The sequence below is a fragment of the Heptranchias perlo genome, chromosome 3 (assembly GCF_035084215.1).
Source record: "Heptranchias perlo isolate sHepPer1 chromosome 3, sHepPer1.hap1, whole genome shotgun sequence".
NCBI classification, from domain to species: Eukaryota; Metazoa; Chordata; class Chondrichthyes; order Hexanchiformes; family Hexanchidae; genus Heptranchias; species Heptranchias perlo.
The window spans coordinates 16,923,664-16,944,472 of NC_090327.1; the positions used below are offsets into that span (position 1 = coordinate 16,923,664).

Here is a 20,809-nt window from a genome sequence, read left to right on the forward strand (position 1 = left end):
CTTTTCAATCATGCCTCTAACCCTTTCCATTTTACTTTTTCCCTCCGGCTTAATCCCTATTGTTTCTCCTGCTTACTATACAGTGCAGTGAGATAACATAGCATCATCGAGCACAGAAGGCCATTCGGCCCATTGTGCCTGTGCTGGCTCTCTGAAAGATTTACCAATTAGTCCCACTCCCCTTTTGATGTTGCTATAGATATATATCTATAATATATTAAAAGTTTTGTATTTAGAGCACACTTCTTGTAAGTGTTACAACTGCATCCTGTAACACCTTCCCTGTCAAACGTTCCCCACCCAATTCACTGTGTGAGCAATGCCACAAGTGATCCATTAGTATATAAAATATATCTGGACACAGAGGAATCATGTTATACACGCTGGGAGAGGTAAAAGCAAGAGAGTGTGATTAATAATGAGATTTGCATATATCTCGAATGTTATATATCTCCATATTTTCCTCCCCCCAATTTTGGTGCCTTATGCCCTCTTCTCCTAAAGATGGCCATGCGTGCTAAGGTGTAGTTCCACGGATCCAGGGGGTCCTCCAGTAACTAACCAAACAGACCATTCTTCATGTGTGCGCTCAGACGGTGAGTATTAGTTAGGTATTGAATCACATGCTGCATTACAATTGAGCCAGATCTTGACCTCACCCAATATCCACACATGCATATTCCTAGAAGAGGCCACTGCTTAGAGATTGGGAGTGGGATCCCTGCGTGATTTTTATTTTTTAAACTTTCCCTACCTGGTCCCACTGACTCTGAAGCCATTTGTAGCGCCAGCCCTACCCCGGCTTAATCAGTTAACTCGATCATGAAAGTAAGAGGATAAGGGAGACTATTCAGCCCATCGTATTCTTCCTTCCCTAGAAGCCTACACTTTCCCCCATTACAGCATCTAATTATCTCCTGAATTATTCCAGGATTTTTGCCTCCACTGCTGCTTGCTCTTAGACGGGAGTTGAGAAGTATACTCGGTGACTGAAGTGGTATATGGTTGACAAGGATGTCTCTTTGAAGGCAGATACATTGTAATTGTAATTCATCTTCCTTTTCTCTTCCAAAAGGTACTTCCCAAGGTGAGAGCAAATGGTACTACAGAACCTGGCATGTCACAATATATTGCGCCAAGCACTCTACCTGCCCCAAGCACCAACACAGATACTAGCACCTCGGAGCCTACAGTTAGTGAGTTTGAGAACGTGGCACTGAATAAAACACAAGTAATAAGTGAGAAGGACTAAGTGCTGATGGCAGGAGAGGAAGCAGAAAGATCTGATGAGGCTGCCAAACCACAGCAGTTGCTAAAAGCATGGGCAAGGGATTGGTATTCTAACGAGCTTGCCTTCACACAAGTTAATACAGGAGCAAAACACATTTATTACATCAGTTGAGACCACCATGAGCAGCCTGCAGTAGCTGTCAGAGAATGCACACCTCTCACATCACTACAGTCCCCAATAAGGGAGGGCCTTATTGACATGCAGCAGACAATGGAGTAAATAGATTCTTTGCAGCCCTCTGCAAGGAAACTCCAAAGCAGTGAGGGAGCAAGCATGGAACAGAGTTCTCTCACTGAGACCTTGGGCAGCCAGTTATTGGAATGTGTCACTGACAGATTTGATAGACTGTTTAAGGCGGGTATACGGAGTTAGGTCATAGATCAGCCACGATCTCATTGAATGACAGAACAGGCTTGAGTGGCTAAATGGCCTACTCATGTTCCTATCATTTGGAAATGGTAGTGATATCTGGCTTTAGCCACATCATAGACATGCTACAGGCTGTTCTCGTGCAGATTGTGAGGCATCTAGAAGGGAGTCGCAGCATCAAGCAAATGGCAGGAGAAGGGCCCTTGGAGGCAGCCTTCCCTCAAAGAGTTGGCACAATCTCCCACTCTAACCAGGCTCCTCAAAGGAGTGAGGAACTGCCAGAGAGAGAGGACAGGAACTGACAACCAGTACACTGTTGAATGTGGCTCCTGCTGTTGCAGGGACAACACTGGCTGATTTGGTTGGTGTCTCATCTGGTGGCCTGGAAGGAACCAGTAACATAAAAAGTTATTGCCATTGTCACCTTCACAGCTACAGGTTGTGCCATACCAGTTCTTTGATTTGACTGAAGATCAGCCTGCTACAAGTGCATAGCTTGGTCTCTGCATCTCTGGGGAAGCAGAACCACCAATGATGGATCTCCTCAGACATCCTCAGGTACGATCTGTATACTCAGGTCCTGAGGTATAATGTGCAGGAGCGCACATAGCCCCTCAGGTACTTTTCACATCTGAAGAGGACTGAAGAATTCATCCTCCTCATCAATGTCACACAGCACAAATGGGAATATCCAAAGGGATTTCTATCCTGCCACCTTGCTGAGCTGCACCAATTGTAGAAATGGCCCAAACTGCAGACAAGAGTCTGATGCAAAAATGCAGGCTGCAGCAAAAAGGTCTGAAAATGGAAGCTACCAGAATATGCACTGTGTACAATGCAGCCAAACAGAAATACCCAGGAACCAAAAATTACACGGAGATCGTCAATCACAATCCTACAACACCGGTCTAAATTTCCGCTCCAACCAATGTAATCTGAGTGGGCATGGGAGGAAAATCAGGCAGGGAGCCATTCCACTGGTGCACCCAATCCAACAGCATGTCCAGGACGTAAGTAATGTCAGGTACATAATGTTTTAGCCCAAATAAGGGTGTATTATAATTCAACTGAAACAAGAGAATACATAATAGGTCATATTTTCTATCACTTGTACAGTAACAATGCTGGTCATAAGGAACTCATAAGAACATAAGAAATAGGAGCAGGAGTAGGCTATACGACCCCTCCAGCCTGCTCCACCATTCAATAAGATCATGGCTGATCTTCTACCTCAACTCCACTTCCCTGCCCTATCCCCATATCCCTTGATTCCATTACCTATTGATCTCAATCTTGAATATATTCAAGACTGAGCATCCACAGCCCTCAGGGGTGGAGAATTCCAAAGATTCACAACAATGAAGTATTTTTTCCTCATCTCAGTCCTAAATGGCCGACCTCTTATCTTGAGACTATGACGCCGAGTTCTAGACTCTCCAGCCAAGGAAAACAGCCTCTCAGCTTCTACCCTGTCAAGCCCTCGAAGAATCTTATATGTTTCAATGAGATCACCTCTCATCCGACTAAATTCCAGAGAGTACAGGCCCATTCTACTCGTTCTCTCCTTATAGGTCAACCCTCTCATCCCAGGAATCAATCTAGTGAACTCAGGTGTGTTGCTGTTATCCAGCGTTGCTATGGGCTGCAGGAGAGAAGACTTACACTTTGAAAGGCTACTTTGCTTACTGCAATCAACTGCAGGGCACTATGCAAAGAAGGAATTTTAAAATTGTAAATTTTTCTTTAAAAAAATGTTGTTCTTCAACTAGCACTAATTGGTTATGCCACATGACAACAGGCATTTCCCTCTCGCCTACCAGAGGCAGGAAATCCAGCGGTGGAATTAAAGGCCCCGGTTCCCAACCAAGTTATGAGAATTGCCCTGAGCCCAGGAGATCAGTCAGGAGTGCATGCGTGGAATCATTCTGCATTGGAATAAATAAAAATTATTTTAATAAGCTAATGGGGGGGCGTTTCACGGACCTGAAGTGAAGTCTGCTTGTGGGCAGCAAAATACCAGAAAATTAGGCATGGAGTCAACACGCTTGGGTTTTCCAAACTAATCCACGGTGGAAATTCGGCCCCATGACGCATGCACAACCTCATAAAATTGGCGCTGTTATTTATTTTCAGCGAATTCTGCTTTTATTTTAGATATGCTGTTTTTCTTTTCTTCAGGGAGCCATGATTAATTTTTTTTCTGCTCCTTTGCTGAAACCAATTACAGGATCGTTCCAAGATTAACCAACTCAGCACAGACCAGGAATCGAATTTTCGAACCTTCGTGGTCTGTATCGCTCAATTCCACTCCGAGCAATGCACTTAGCGACCGAGTGTTCAAGGAGCTTCGGAATTATTCAATACATCTTGGGAGTCACATCTGTATTTTACTAAATCTTGTGTCCCTTACAGTCCATTAGGAGGTACCAGAGACATCAGATAGCCTGAAATACTGTACAAGTAGCCACGAAACAATCAATGTAAATGGATAAATATTGACTGCAGTCTACTGAAAATCTTCCAATGCTGGTTTGTAACATTACATGAGAAAAATTGCATCACATCCCAGTCATCAGCCTTTGCTAATGACTTGTACGCAGTAATGTGATAATTTCAAGAAAGTCTTTGATGATTTTTTATTAATGGATGCTGTGAATTGATTTTGCTCCAAAAGGTACCCACAGCAACATTCAAGCAGTATATGAGACTACCAGAGGCTCCTAATATGCTGTAGCTGAGCTGGGGGACTGTCTTAAAATGAGAAATTTACTGTTAATATTCTTCATTATACTGACACCATTTTAAAAATGGTAAAAGTAATTTTTAGAAATTTTGCCTCCTCACCCGACACAGAAGTAACAGAGCACGTGTTCCTTGGGGGTTACTCAAGTTATGTTTCAGAAACCCTCACTTCTGTGATTGTTAAGGGATTAATGGCTGATCTACAACTATTGTCCATACCATTACTGCAAAAGGGAGAGTTCTTTTGTTAAATGTCAGGTTTAGGTCTGCACTGTGAATCATGTCTTTCAAAATTTACCACCAATTTCCCTAGAAATTACTTCCTCTCATGAAAGTGGTGACCCATGGTGTGATATGGTTTCACAGGCACCATTTGCTCTTATGCACCTTGCTCAGGTGGGCTTCGTCTTGTGCAAGCCGAGACGGTGAGTATCAACAGGCTACTCAACCATAGGAGGCATCACCACCAATTCCAACCCTCTCCCTGGCCATTGTCTCAGGCTGAACCAGACTGTTTGCAACCTTGGCGTCCTATTTAATCCTGAGCTGTTTCTGACCCCATATCTTCTCCACCACAAAGACTGCCTTCTTACACCTCCATAGTATCGCCCGTCTCCGCTACTGCCCCAGCTAATCTGCTGCTGAAACCCTCATTCATGCTTTTGTTACCTCCAGACTCAACTATTCCAATACTCTCCTGGACGGCCTCCCATCTTCTACCCTTCAGTTCATCCAAAACTTTGCTGCCCATATCCTAACCTGCACTAAGTTCTGCTCACCCATCACCCCTGTGTTCACTGACCTACACTGGCTGTCAATGCCTCCATTTTAAAATTCTCATCCTCATGTTCAAATCCCTGCATGGCCTCACTCCTCCCTATCTCTGTAACTTCCTCCAGCCCGACAACCCTCCAAGAACTCTGCGTTCATCCAGCTCTGGCCTCTTGTGCATCCCCCCACTCCTCTTGCTCCACCATTGGGGGCCGTGCCTTCAGCTGTCTAGGCCCTAAGCTCTGGAATTCCCACTCCACCTTTCTCTCCTCCTTGAAGTTCCTCCTTAAAATCTACTTCTTTGACCAACCCTTTAGTCACCCATCCTAATATCTCTTTCCTTGGCTCGGTGTCAAATTTTGTTTGATAACGCTAATGTGAAGTGCCTTGGGCTGTTTTCCTACGTTAAAGGAGCTATATAAATGCAAGTTGTTGTTGGTGTATCGCAGCCGAGCACAATCCTGTCATTACCAATATTAACTCACATGCATTTTCCAGCAAAAGTCACTGATTCAGAGTGCAAACCCTGACTATTTACTTCTCTCCAGTGCAGGTGGCTGTCAATGACTGTCGCATTTCCACTGTCAATGCAGTTGAGATTGGCTGCCATCACAGACTAGGGATCGAACCTGGGTTTTGTAGTCCACGTGGCTCAGCTACATATTCGGCAGGGCACCTTCCAACCACGGTATCGAGGGAGCAAGTTACACAATCTCTGAAAGTCCCTCGTGTAAATTGGCCTGGTACCTACAATTCTAAAGAACTGGAGTGCCAAGTATGAATCCACGTATGAACGTGGGTTTTCTACAAGAGGAAAGCTTTCATCAGATTTAGCTAGGTTATCACAGAGAGGGGTCGGGAAAAGAAGGAAAACTGTTCTAGAGGAGGAAAGACCCCATGCTGCATCTTCATCAAGCATAAAATGGAATGACATCCTTTTCTTTTTCCAAGTGTTGTTTTTTTTAACCTCTTGCAGTTTCCTTTCTCTCTTCCAGCTGTGCTTCCAACAGTATCAGCCACCCAAGTGGCCATTATTCATGTGAATGTTGGCAAGTTATTCAACTGTGGGGGCAATGCATCCAAGATCAAGCCTTTCCTCATACACCATCCACACACCAATTTTCATTGGCTAGTGATCAGGAGTGAGAAATCTGGGTGATTTTCATCTCCTTAACCAAGAGGTAGTGAGGCCAATTACAGAGTCGCCACTGCCACCCTGATTGAGAGACCAGAGATCAAGCCTGAGACCTTACTGTTCAACAAGGCTCAGCTATTCACTGGATCAACTCGCCAAGCCACCTGGAGGGCCAGACTTAAAATCCAAGGAGATGTCCATATTCTGCAATCTCCTAAAAGGAATAATAGGGACAAGAACAGCTAATTTGATGGAAGAGAAATAGGGGGAAAAATGTCGAAGTACAAAAAAAATGACCTCAATTTCTTAACAATGAGACTTTTCCTTCAGGCAGGCCCTGATCTTTACACTACAAAGTAGTAAAAGGGTAGGACCGATTAGGGACAAAAAAGGAGATCTTATGGTGGCAGAGAGCATGGCTGAAGTACTAAATGAATATTTGGCATCCGTCTTCACAAGAGACGAGAATGCTGCCATTGTAGAAGTAAAGGAGGAGGTAGTAGCGATATTGGATAGGATAAAAATAGATAAAGAGGATGTACTTAGAAGATTGACAGGACTCAAAAGTAGAAAAGTCACCCGGTCCAGATGGGGTGCATCCTCGCTTACTGAGGGAAGTAAAGGCGGCAAAAATCTTCCAATTCTCCTTAGATATGGGGATGGTTATTCAAAAAAGGGGAGAGGGATAAACACATCAATTACAGGCCAGTCAGCCTAAGGTCGGTGGTGGGGAAACTTTTAGAGACAATAATCCGGGTCAAAATTAATTGGCACTTAGAAAGGTATGGGCCAATAAATGAAAGTCAGCACGGATTTGTTACAGGAAAATCTTGTTTGATTAACTTGATTGAGTTCTTTGATGAAGTAATGGAGGGTTGATGAGGGTCTTGCGGTTGATGTTGAGTTATTGAATTTCAACAGGCATTTGATAAAGTACCACATAATAGACTTGTTAGCAAAATTATAGCCCATGGGATTAAAGGGACAATGGCAGCATGGATACAAAATTGGTTAGGGTACAGAAAGCAGAGAGTAGTCGTAAACGGTTGTTTTTCAGACTGGAGGGAAGTATACAGTGATGTTCCCCAGGAGTCAGTATAAGGACCACTGCTCTTTTTGATATATATTAATGACCTGGACTTGGGTATTAAGGGTATAATTTCAAAGTTTGCAGATAACACAAAACTCAGAAGGATAGTAACAGACTTCAGAAGGATATAGACAGACACATGGCAGATGAAATTTAACACAGAGATGTGTGAAGTAATGCATTTTGGTAGGAAGAATGAGAAGAGGCAATATAAACTAAATGGTACAATTTTAAAGGGGATGCAGGAACAGAGAGACCTGGGGATGTACGTACACAAATCTTTGAAGGTGGCAGGACAAGTTGAGAAAGGCTGTTAAAAAAGCATATGGTATGCTGGGCTTTAATAATAGAGGCATATAGTACAAAAGCAAGGAAGTTATGGTAAACCTTTATAAAACACTGGTTAGGCCTCAGCTGGAGTGTTGTGTCCAATTCTGGGCACCACACTTTAGGAAGGATGTGAAGGCCTTATAGAAGGTGCAGAAGAGATTTACTAGAATAGTACCAGGGATGAGGGACTTCAGTGGAGAGACTGGAGAAGTTGGAGTTGTTCTCCTTGGAACTGAGAAGGTTAAGGGGAGATTTGATAGAGGTGTTCAAAATTATGAACGGTTTTGACAGAGTAAATAAGGGGAAATTGTATCCAATGGCAGAGGTGTGAGTAACCAGAGGACACAGATTTAAGGTGAACAGCAAAAGAGCCAGAGGCAACATGAGGAAACATTTTTTTACTCAGCGAGTTATGATGATCTGAAATGCACTGCCTGAAAGGGTGGTGAAAGCAGATTGAATAGTAATTTTCAAAAAGGAATTGGATAAATACTTGAAGGGAAAAAATTTACATGGCTACGGGGAAAGAGCAGGGGAGTGGAATTAATTGGATAGCTTTCAAAGAGCCAGCACAGGCACGATGGACTGAATGGCCTCTTCCTGTGTTGTACAAACTATGATACTGTGAAACACCCCATGTTTTTTTTAATTCGTTCATGGGATGTGGGTGTCACTGGCAAGGCCAGCATTTATTGCCCATCCCTAATTGCCCTTGAGATGGTGGTGGTGAGCCGGAGAGAATGTGGCTGGATAGAACATGTATTGTTATTAATATCAAGCATTTAATTATTTTTCTGTTATTCAGTATATTCATACATGAGAAGGCAAAGCTAAAGAGTAATACACAGTTCTGTAAACACATTAACATTGCATTATGATTTTTTTTTGGCTAACCAGGTGTCTGACATGCATAGACACCCATCACCATGCTTATAAGTCTTAAAATAAATCTACTGAGAAATCCACATAGCAAGAATTTATGTTTATCCATCAGGGAATGCACACTATCTGTAAGGGCATACCAACTTACCAATGTTTCGAGAGCTTGAGTGCAGGTTAGCGTCATCATGGTGTGGTTTTACTTTAAATTTTCCGCAGAATACAGGTATTCAAATTATAATTCCAAAAAGGTTCCCCAAGTATTATACATATAGTTGTATGTCAAAATATCCCAATTCATCTCTAATGTGGTTTATGAAAAGTGTGCACAAAGGTATTAAAATTTTAGGTTTTTAGTGAAGAACATTCATGACTTTGTGCTATTTTTGTGGTAGATCTGTACTGATACTGAAGCACAGATCAGTGAAAGTAGAATAATGACCCACAATTTTCAAGCTGCAAAACTTACTTATTATTCTCTTTCAAGTCTCATTATATAGTGGGTCGACATAACTGTGCAAGATTTTGAAAAAAAGGCAAATCAAAACTGCAACTATTCCTTTTATACCATGTGTTCCACTCAAGTACAATAATATTTGCATGCTTTGACATTATTACTTGTACAATATGAACATTTTTAAAATATGCATGATGTGGAGATGCCGGTGATGGACTGGGGTGGACAAATGTAAGGAATCTTACAACACCAGGTTATAGTCCAACAATTTTATTTTAAAATCACAAGCTTTCGGAGATTATCTCCTTCGTCAGGTGAGTGAGTGAGTGAAAGGTTCTCAAATCGCATATCTTATATTAGGCTGGGACACGCTCACACCAATCAAAGGTGTCGTTTGATTCACCTAAAATTTTAATACCTTTGTGCACACTTTTCATAAACCACATTAGAGATGAATTGAAGATTTTGTAGGTCATGTGAAAAAGGTATTTGTGGTGCAGAACACGACTATGCTGGGCCACTCTTTACTGTAACGGTTGCTGTTGCAAGTCTAGGTACAGCAGCAGCCAACTTCTGCATCCACTTCAAAATGGGACATTTTGACATACAACTATATGTATAATGCTTGGGGAACCTTTTTGGAATTATAATTTGAATACCTGTATTCTGCGGAAAATTTAAAGTAAAACCACACCATGATGACGCTAACCTGCACTCAAGCTCTCGAAACATTGGTAAGTTGGTATGCCCTTACAGATAGTGTGCATTCCCTGATGGATAAACATAAATTCTTGCTATGTGGATTTCTCAGTAGATTTATTTTAAGACTTATAAGCATGGTGATGGGTGTCTATGCATGTCAGACAGCTGGTTAGCCAAAAAAAAAAATCATAATGCAATGTTAATGTGTTTACAGAACTGTGTATTACTCTTTAGCTTTGCCTTCTCATCTACGAATATACTGAATAACAGAAAAATAATTAAAGGCTTGATATTAATAACAATACATGTTCTATCCAGCCACATTCTCTCCGGCTCACCACCACCATCTCAAGGGCAATTAGGGATGGGCAATAAATGCTGGCCTTGCCAGTGACGCCCACATCCCATGAACGAATTAAAAAAAAAACATGGGGTGTTTCACAGTATCATAGTTGGTACAACACAGGAAGAGGCCATCGTGCCTGTGCTGGCTCTTTGAAAGGTATCCAATTAATTCCGCTCCCCTGCTCTTTCCCCGTAGCCATGTAAATTTTTTCCCTTCAAGTATTTATCCAATTCCTTTTTGAAAATTACTATTCAATCTGCTTTCACCACCCTTTCAGGCAGTGCATTTCAGATCATCATAACTCGCTGAGTAAAAAAATGTTTCCTCATGTTGCCTCTGGTTCTTTTGCCAATTACCTTAAACCTGTGTCCTCTGGTTACTCACACCTCTGCCACTGGATACAATTTCCCCTTATTTACTCTGTCAAAACCGTTCATAATTTTGAACACCTCTATCAAATCTCCCCTTAACCTTCTCAGTTCCAAGGAGAACAACTCCAACTTCTCCAGTCTCTCCACTGAAGTCCCTCATCCCTGGTACCATTCTAGTAAATCTCTTCTGCACCTTCTATAAGGCCTTCACATCCTTCCTAAAGTGTGGTGCCCAGAATTGGACACAACACTCCAGCTGAGGCCTAACCAGTGTTTTATAAAGGTTTACCATAACTTCCTTGCTTTTGTACTATATGCCTCTATTATTAAAGCCCAGCACACCATATGCTTTTTTAACAGCCTTTCTCAACTTGTCCTGCCACCTTCAAAGATTTGTGTACGTACATCCCCAGGTCTCTCTGTTCCTGCATCCCCTTTAAAATTGTACCATTTAGTTTATATTGCCTCTTCTCATTCTTCCTACTAAAATGCATTACTTCACACTTCTCTGTGTTAAATTTCATCTGCCATGTGTCTGTCTATATCCTTCTGAAGTCTGTTACTATCCTTCTGAGTTTTGTGTTATCTGCAAACTTTGAAATTATACCCTTAATACCCAAGTCCAGGTCATTAATATATATCAAAAAGAGCAGTGGTCCTTATACTGACTCCTGGGGAACATCACTGTATACTTCCCTCCAGTCTGAAAAACAACCGTTTACGACTACTCTCTGCTTTCTGTACCCTAACCAATTTTGTATCCATGCTGCCATTGTCCCTTTAATCCCATGGGCTATAATTTTGCTAACAAGTCTATTACGTGGTACTTTATCAAATGCCTTTTGAAATTCAATAACACAACATCAACCGCACGACCCTCATCAATCCTCCATTACTTCATCAAAGAACTCAATCAAGTTAATCAAACAAGATTTTCCTGTAACAAATCCGTGCTGACTTTCATTTATTAGCCAATTAATTTTGACCCGGATTATTGTCTCTAAAAGTTTCCCCACCACCGACCTTAGGCTGACTGGCCTGTAATTGATGTGTTTATCCCTCTCCCCTTTTTTGAATAACCATCCCCATATCTAAGGAGAATTGGAAGATTTTTGCCGCCTTTACTTCCCTCAGTAAGCGAGGATGCACCCCATCTGGACCGGGTGACTTTTCTACTTTTGAGTCCTGTCAATCTTCTAAGTACATCCTCTTTATCTATTTTTATCCTATCCAATATCGCTACTACCTCCTCCTTTACTTCTACAATGGCAGCATTCTCGTCTCTTGTGAAGACGGATGCCAAATATTCATTTAGTACTTCAGCCATGCTCTCTGCCACCATAAGATCTCCTTTTTTGTCCCTAATCGGTCCTACCCTTTTACTACTTTGTAGTGTAAAGATCAGGGCCTGCCTGAAGGAAAAGTCTCATTGTTAAGAAATTGAGGTCATTTTTTTTGTACTTCGACATTTTTCCCCCTATTTCTCTTCCATCAAATTAGCTGTTCTTGTCCCTATTATTCCTTTTAGGAGATTGCAGAATATGGACATCTCCTTGAATTTTAAGTTTGACCCTCCAGGTGGCTTGGGGAGTTGATCCAGCATTTGATTCACCAACGACACCTTTGATTGGTGTGAGCGTGTCCCAGCCTAATATAAGATATGCGATTTGAGAACCTTTCACTCACTCACTCACCTGACGAAGGAGATAATCTCCGAAAGCTTGTGATTTTAAAATAAAATTGTTGGACTATAACCTGGTGTTGTAAGATTCCTTACATTAAAATATGAAGGCAAGCATTTAATATTTTTTGGTCAGCTGAAACAACAAAAACAACTTGCATTTATATAGAGCCTTTATCATAGTAAAATGTCCCAAGGAGCTTCACAGGAGCGTTATCAAACAAAATTTGATGCCGAGCCACATCAGGAGATATTTGGACAAGTGAACAAAAGCTTGGTCAAAGAGGTAGGTTATAAGGAGTGTCCTAACGGAGCAAAGAGAGGCAGGGAGGCAGAGAGGTTCAGGCAGGCAATTCGAGAGCTTAGGGTCCAGGCAGCTGAAGGCACAGCAGCTAATGGTGGAGTTAATGAAAAGCGGGGATGCCCAAGAGGGGCCAGAATTGGAGAAGCGCAGAGATCTCGGAGGGTTGTAGGGTGGGAGGGGGTTACAGAGAGAGGAAGGGGCAAGGCCATGGAGGGATTGGAAAACAAGGATGAGCATTTTAAAACCCATCTCCATGCTTAACAGTCTCCAAACTGCTGAGGAATCCACTTGAATGAACTTTCCATTTGTCTAATATGGAATATATACACTTTCCCTATAGGGACACGCACCACTTACATAATCCCAGAGACCTCAGGAGCGGGCGGATGACAGTCAAGACTTAGGGGTTCTAAAATGTGACTGGGGTACTGTTGGAGTTTAATTGGCTGAAACCATGCAACTTGCCTGCTTGCCCAAGGAGGACCATCCCATTCATTAGGACATCAGCTTGCAGGGTTATCAGGAGCAGAATGGAACATAGAAACAGGAGTAGGCTATTCAGCCCCTCGAGCACATTCCGCCATTCAGTGAGATCATGGCTGATCTGTATTATAACTCCATTTAGCTGCCTTGGCTCCATATCCCTTAATACCCTTGACTAGCAAAAATCTATCGATCTCAGATTTAAAATTATTAATTGAGCTAGCATCTACTGCTTCTTGAGAATGTTTCACATTTCTACCACCCTTTATGTGAATAATTGTTTCCTAACTTCTCTCCTGATTGGCCTGGCTCTGATTTTAAGGTTGCCTCCCGCACCAGTGGAAATAGTTTCTCTCTATCTAACCTATCAATTCCTTTCAAAATCTTAAAAACCACAATCAAATCAGCAATTAGCCTTCGATATACCAGGGATTACAAGCCTAGTTTATGTAATCTATTTTCATAATTTAAACCTTGAAGCCCTGGTAACAGTCTGGTAAATCTGCACTGCACTCCTTCCAAGGTCAATATCCTTTCAAAGGTGCGGTGCTCAGAACTGTACACAGGACTCCAAATATCGTCTAACCAGGGCTTTGTGTAGCTGTAGCAAAACTTCCTCCCCTTTATATTCTAGCCCTCTAGCTATAAAGGCTAACATTCCATTAGTCTTTTTGATTATTTTTTGTATCTGACAACTACATTGTAGTGATCTGTGTACAAAGACCCCTAAATCTCTTCACCTCCACTGTTCCTAGCTTTTCACCATTTGAAAAGATACCCAGATCTATCCTTTATTGGTCTAAAATGGATGACCTCACTATGGAAAGAATCCCTGTCCCCATTGACAGGTTTATCCAGATCCCAAAAGTCCAGAGGATTGACTCAGTGCCACTCTCCTATCTCCAAGTATATCATCTTGGAGCCAACTCAACCCCAAAGAGACCCTGTTTACCTGTCCCACCCAGCCCTCCAAGGATCAGAGCTTTTAAAATATCTCCAAATGAGAAGAGACAATAACATTCTCTTTGTATTATTAGTGTGGAAACTTTCACTCCTAACACCCGATGCCCCTCAAGGCATGCGATTTGCTCCTTGCTAGCCTGTTCAGGAGTTGGTGGATATGTGTGTTGCAGCTAGGAATGAGCCTTGCCAAATAGACAGCGGACAGGAATTGTAAGAGACTGCAATTTTTTATTTGCAAAAAAGCAAAAAGATTGCCCTTACCAACTGAACGGACAAAAAGCCTTCTGGGTACCTCAGGTTTTCCACACTATTAGCTACATCAATCAGGATGTAAAGTACTACAGGCAGGTCAAGTGCATGGCAGATGAGTTTTGCAGATTTCAGCTCATGAACCTGCAGGTATCTTCCAATTTGTTCTTCAGTTGAGCGCTACTTATAACATACCCAGCCTTGCAGAAAGCGCACACAGTAAAATGGTGCTTTTCTATGATTCTGCTATAAAATGAGAAAATTTTAACCCTAATTTAACATACTCTTTGATAATAACTCAGACTAGGTTTCATTCTCATGAAAGCTCAGCCATAAGCAGTCTGATATTCCAGATGCAATTTATACAGTTTGTAGTACAAATAGTAATGGACATAGATTTTAAGCTACATTCTCCAAAACCGAAACAGAGTTTAAAGAGATGGACTTCACTGCATGTTTACCTCATTTGTGATGTCGTAGACTATAACGGCTGCAGCAGACCCACGATAATACATTGGAGCCAACGAGTGAAACTAATAGGAATAAAAGACAAAACAAATCAAACAAACTTAAAGTGTGCATTTCCAAAATAAATACATGGTTCTTTTATAACAACGGTCCTTAAAGTCAGGTCGTGTGTATGCTCATCATGTAGCAAAAGAAAAAAATCACACTGAAATTTTATCATGTGTTTTAGTTTTATTTTAATTCACTTACAGGTTTAAAGTAACGCACCAGCTGAGTTACATCAGTTTCATGTTCCACATATTTTTACTTCAGAATATATATGATCATGTATTGCGACTGATGTGGTACATGCTGCTATGGCAAGAGCCAGTTGACAGACCAAAATGGCTAAAAGATTAAAAAGAATGTTTGGAAATCTCTACAGGATTGTTCAAAATTGTCAATATTAATAAAGCAGATTAACACAGTCACAGAAGGACAATAGAGATGATGCTGATATATATATGTCAGATAGATAGAATAAAATTACAAATAAAGAAAGTGTGTTATTTTTATTGTTGATCACAATTTTCCCATTTGGTGTTTTGCTTTATTCTGTTGGAGAAAGGGTAAAACTGTTAGGGTAAAATTTCCAATTGCACTTCCAATCGGGTATTAGTTGTGCTATGTGCTATTCGCACAAAGCTCAGCTAACATCAATAACCTTCTCTCTGATGCTCAGTTGGGGTTCCGCCAGGACCACTCGGCTCCAGACCTCATTACAGCCTTGGTCCAAACATGGACAAAAGAGCTGAATTCCAGAGGTGAGGTGAGAGTGACTGCCCTTGATATCAAGGCAGCATTTGACCGAGTGTGGCACCAAGGATCTCCAGTAAAATTGAAGTCAATGGGAATCGGGGGGAAAACTCTCCAGTGGCTCGAGTCATACCGAGCACAAAGGAAGATGGTAGTGGTTGTTGGAGGCCAATCATCTCAGCCCCAGGACAATGCTGCAGCAGTGTCCTAGGCCCAACCATCTTCAGCTGCTTCATCAATGACCTTCCCTCCATCATAAGGTCAGAAATGGGGATGTTCACTGATGATTGCACAGTGTTCAGTTCCATTCACAACCCCTCAAATAATGAAGCAGTCCGTGCCCGCATGCAGCAAGACCTGGACAACATTCAGGTTAGGGCTGATAAGTGGCAAGTAACAATCACACCTGACAAGTGCCAGGCAATGTCCATCTCCAACAAGGGAGAGTCTAACAACCTCCCCTTGACAATCAACGGCATTACCATCACTGAATCCCCCACTATCAACATCCTGGGGGTCACCACTGACCAGAAACTTAACTGGACCAGGCACATAAATACTGTGGGTACTACAGCAGGTCAGAGGCTGGGTATTCTGCGGCGAGTGACTCACTTCCTGACTCCCCAAGCCTTTCCATCATCTACAAGGCACAATGTAGATTGCCTGAATGAATGCAGCTCCAACAACACTCAAGAAGCTCGACACCATCCAGGACAAAGCAGTCCGCTTGATTAGCACCCCATCCACCACCCTAAACATTCACTCCCTTCACCACCGGTGCACTGTGGCTGCAGTGTGTACCATCCACAGGATGCACTGCAGCAACTCACCAAGGCTTCTTCGACAGCACCTCCCAAACCCGCAACCTCTACCACCTCGAAGGACAAGGGCAGCAGGCACATGGGAACACCACCTGCACGTTCCCCTCCAAGTCACACACCATCCTGACTTGGAAATATATTGCCATATCTTCATCGTCGTTGGGTCAAAATCCTGGAACTCTCTACCTAACAGCACTGTGGGAGAACCTTCACCACAAGGACTGCAGCAGTTCAAGAAGGCGGCTCACCACCACCTTCTCAAGGGCAATTAGGGATGGGCAATAAATGCTGGCCTTGCCAGTGACGTCCACATCCATGAACGAATAAAAAAAACTGTCCAACCATTAATGTGTTGATATCATCTGATTTTCCAGAGTCAGCTTCATTCACATAGTATAGAAGGAATGAAATAAATAACTTCCATTTATATAGCACCTTTCATGATCCCAGGACATCCCAAAGCACTTTGCAGCCAATGAAGTACTTTTGAAGTGTAGTCACTGTTGTAATGTAGGAATGGGTGTGATGCTGGCCCAGACTGGGCCTGGCGTTAGAAGCTCACCAAATGGAGGTAGGAAATCACACGTATGCAGCATTTAAAGGGATGCTTAAAAGACATGATGGGTTAATGTAAAGGGATGCATGCACTTAAAGGTAAGTGGCCGCATATGGGGATAAAAATGTTGAGAGCTTTTACAAAGACTGCTAATATTTTTCAGGTATATTTCTTTCAGACTTTACGAAAGACTATTAAGGTAACAAAAACATCTGGTAAATCCCAGTGGCACAATAAACTGGAGGCAGAAAGCTGAATGATGGAGCAGGGCAACACTCCATCCCCATGTTTGGTGGCTGGCAAAGTTGAGATGGTACCGAATGAGGTGGTGGTGAGAGGAGTGGCCCTGCTTACCATTTCAGGGCACCTTCTCCATAAGACAGCATTGAAGCAGTCTGGAAGGAACAGAGGAATAGAACTTGAGGGTGCAGCTAATCGTTACTGCCACTGGGAATGTCAGCCCTATAATTCAGATTAGTTTCAGATGTTCGTGCAAAAAGATGGCATCAGTTGTCTCCTAATCTGGACCCTATGTATCCAGGTTATGGTTACTGTAGTTCTAGGTGCGTCTCTGCTTGTAAATGTGTGTAGGAAAGTACCAGCAGGTGGGAGCAGTTAAGTCTCTGGTGCAGTCAGACTGACCTGACATCAGTTGCCTGACCAATGCATACCCAGATGGCACCCTGAGCAATATTACACAGATCACCCATGGCTGTTTGAAATGAGCCTGCAACACGAAAAAAAAGACTGACTGTGGTCATCACTATCACAACCACAGGCAGAGCCGTCTGGGCAAATAATCTTGGCCACAGGTCTTCATGTAGAAGCTGGTGCAGCTCCACTATTGGCTCTTTTGTGAAGCACACTCTTCTTCACAGAGAGATCTTCATACAATCCATGTGGCCTGTAAATTCTCTGGGGGTGGGGGGGTAATATCTTGTAGGGCACATGGTCCTCAAATGCTGCCTCACTTTCCTTCCTTCCATCCTGTACTGCGAATCCTCCACTAAAATTGCAAAAGAGAGTTCCCATTGGGAATCCTATATCTGGTACTGAGAACCTCTTACTGTTGGTGGAGTCAAAGCATTGTCAGGCTGTCAGGGGGGTGGTGGTGGGGGCGGGGGGGAAAAGGGGGAGTCCAGCACAATCCATAGAATCATAAAAAGGTTACAGCATGGAAGGAGGCCATTCGGCCCAACAAATCCAGGAACAAGGCAAGTAGGAAAACTCTTTATAAACACTTCTACAACTCAAGCAATCTCTCTTCATGCTGCAGGATCTAAAGCAGATCGTTTCTGCCAGTCTCAACTGATGCTGCCTCAATTTTAAACACTGAGAATGTAACTGCTCGGATTTCGGCACATTCACTTAATTTACATATATCGAAAGTAGTTACCTGAGGAATGAACAGGATGATCGCGGGAAGGCCCCAGGCCTGACCAATGCTGTCATGGGGCAAAATGCCGGCAGGAATGGGTTCCACCCTGAATCCACGACTGAAAATGGCATTGCACTAAACTAGGAGCGCCAGGAAAAACAAATAATCTTGGAGCCACTATCTTTGACTGGGGTTGACCGTTGTCTACTCCCAGCTTCTTGCTCTTAAAAACTGGTGAATGAGCAATAGGGCTGCAGTTTGTTGGGTTTACACCACTCAGCAAGTTATTTTAAAAAACTCTTCACAATACCTGAAGTCTTAGTACAGCAGCTCCAGCCACGTGAAGCCCCAGACTGTGAGGGCACAGAAAAATCAATTTATGGATGGCCTATATTTCTCTGCTGAGACAGATCTCCCCATTTTCCCCTTGAGCATTTAAATATCGTTTTTTTACTGCCTTAGTCCTCTGGTTCACCTGTTTAAAAAATAGGCCAAATTTCAAACTGCTTTATGGTGGTTTTGGCAGAGATTCAAATAGCTTCTAAAAATCTACCATGTTATCAAAGACCTCAAATCTGGTCTTACTGAGACATGACTTTCCATTAACTCTGATAGAAAACAGAACACATAGAAAATATAATCGCCACAAGATGGATGTGAATGTACAGATTGTTGCACACATTGTAGATGTACATAAAGGTAAAAGGATAGCAAACTATTCACAATTGATAGCAGTTGATTTGAAGCTGACAGCACTCTGGTTTCCATTAAATGGACCCTTGCATTCACAACCTTACAGCTCAGAGACTGACACTATTCTAAGCCTCTGCATGTGTCTTGAATCCTACATCATGTGATTCCAATCACAAGCAACAGCTTGCAGTTTTATAGTTCCAGTAACATAGTAAAATGTTGAGAGATACAAATAATCACATAGATCTAAGTGGTATATTAACCCTTGTGGACTTGATTGTAATTTTGTTCATATATTATGCTGATTCAATATTGTTTCTTGTCATTTGGCGTCTGTGTTTTAATGAACCTGAAACCTAGAAATAAATCCAACCAAATAATTTCAGCCCATACACTTTGGCCTGCTTGCCTGTTGTCCACCTATTGGAAAAGATAGGAGAATATGGTAGGCATCTTATACAACCCAATGAACAACACTGCCTGATTAGGGATCGGTCATTAAAGTTGGGCACATTAATCCATACATGGCACATACAAGGGTGCGGGTATAAGTCCATGGGAGACAATACTTGTGGAAACAGTCAGAAACGTGAGAATTTATAAATGGGGAACAGGGAAATGGCAGAGCAATTAAACAAATACTTTGGTTCTGTCTTCACGGAAGAGGACACAAATAACTTCCCAGAAATGCTAGGGAACCAAAGGACTAGTGAGAAGGAGGAATTAAAGGAAATTTGTATCAGTTAAAAAAAAAAGTGCTGGAGAAATTAATGGGACTGAAAGCCGATAAATCCCCAGGGCCTGATAATCTGCATCCCAGAGTACTAAAAGAGGTAGCCATGGAAATAGTGGATGCATTAGTTGTCATCTTCCAAAATTCTATAGGTTATGGAACAGTTCTTGCAGATTGGAGGGTGGCAAATGTAACCCCACTATTTAAAAAAGGAGGGAGAGAAAACACGGAACTACAGACTGGATGGCCTAACATCAGTAGTAAGGAAAATGCTAGAGTCTATTATAAAGGATGTGATAACAGGACACTTAGATATTGGTAGCAGCTGGGAGGACAAAGTGACCAACAATGAAGTAATGAGAAGGAATGACCTGCATGCAATAACCCACAACTTTCTAGCTCAGTGGCAAGAAGTTTTTGTTTTCCTCACAATGTTAGCAATGCTGTCAAGGCTGCACTTATTGCCCATCCTTGCTTGACGTGAGTTGGTGGTGGTGGGCCTTCTCTTTGAACTGCTAGCAATTGCTTACAGCTAACTGCCTTGCTAGGCCACTTCAGAGGGCACAAAGAGTCAGCCACATGGTGTGGACTAAGGTCACATGTAAGCAAGACCAGGTAGGGATGGCAGACTCTCTTCCCTGAAGGATATTTGTGAACGAGTTGGGAATGTTACCAACTGAGCTAACCTGACACTCAAGTACAAGTGATCCTGCAGGTTAAAGATCATACTTCCTTTAGCCTGCAGAACCACTTCTACTTGAAGCAGCTCTGCAAAAAGCTTGGGCTCCGAGGTTGTAGAATTGGACTCCAAACACATTCCACAGAACAAAGGAGAAAAACCTAGAGAGCAGAGATGTTTAAGAGCCACAGTCGCAAGTGTACATTTTTCTACCCATAAGCTTTGCCTGCCAGCTGGAAAAAGTTCCTCCAGGCCTGCAACTTGCTCAGCCCATCCATTGCCAAGAAAAAATGATGACCAACACCACTATCAATGGCCAGCTATATATTTGCCACCAGTGGTGCCCCTGCCTTCAGGAGAACCTCCAGGGCATTCTCCAATGCCCTAGCAACAGCACCTCATTAAGTGTCAGTTGTGGCTCAGTTGGTAGCACTCTCATCTCTGAGTCAGAAGGTTTTGGATTCAAGACCCACTCCAGAGATTTGAGGGCATAATCTAGTGCAGTACTGAAGGAGTGCTGCAC

General features: G+C 42.5%; 1 protein-coding gene across 1 annotated transcript in view; it reads right to left on the reverse strand.

The window, feature by feature from the left end:
* LOC137310587 (ras-related protein Rab-31-like) overlaps positions 1-20,809 on the reverse strand; it is a 94,896-nt gene that overhangs the window by 35,921 nt on the left and 38,166 nt on the right. Inside the window, exon 4 of the mRNA XM_067978326.1 lies at positions 14,625-14,696. Within this exon, the coding sequence (XP_067834427.1) occupies positions 14,625-14,696 (72 nt within the window). The remainder of the gene's footprint in view (positions 1-14,624; positions 14,697-20,809) is intronic.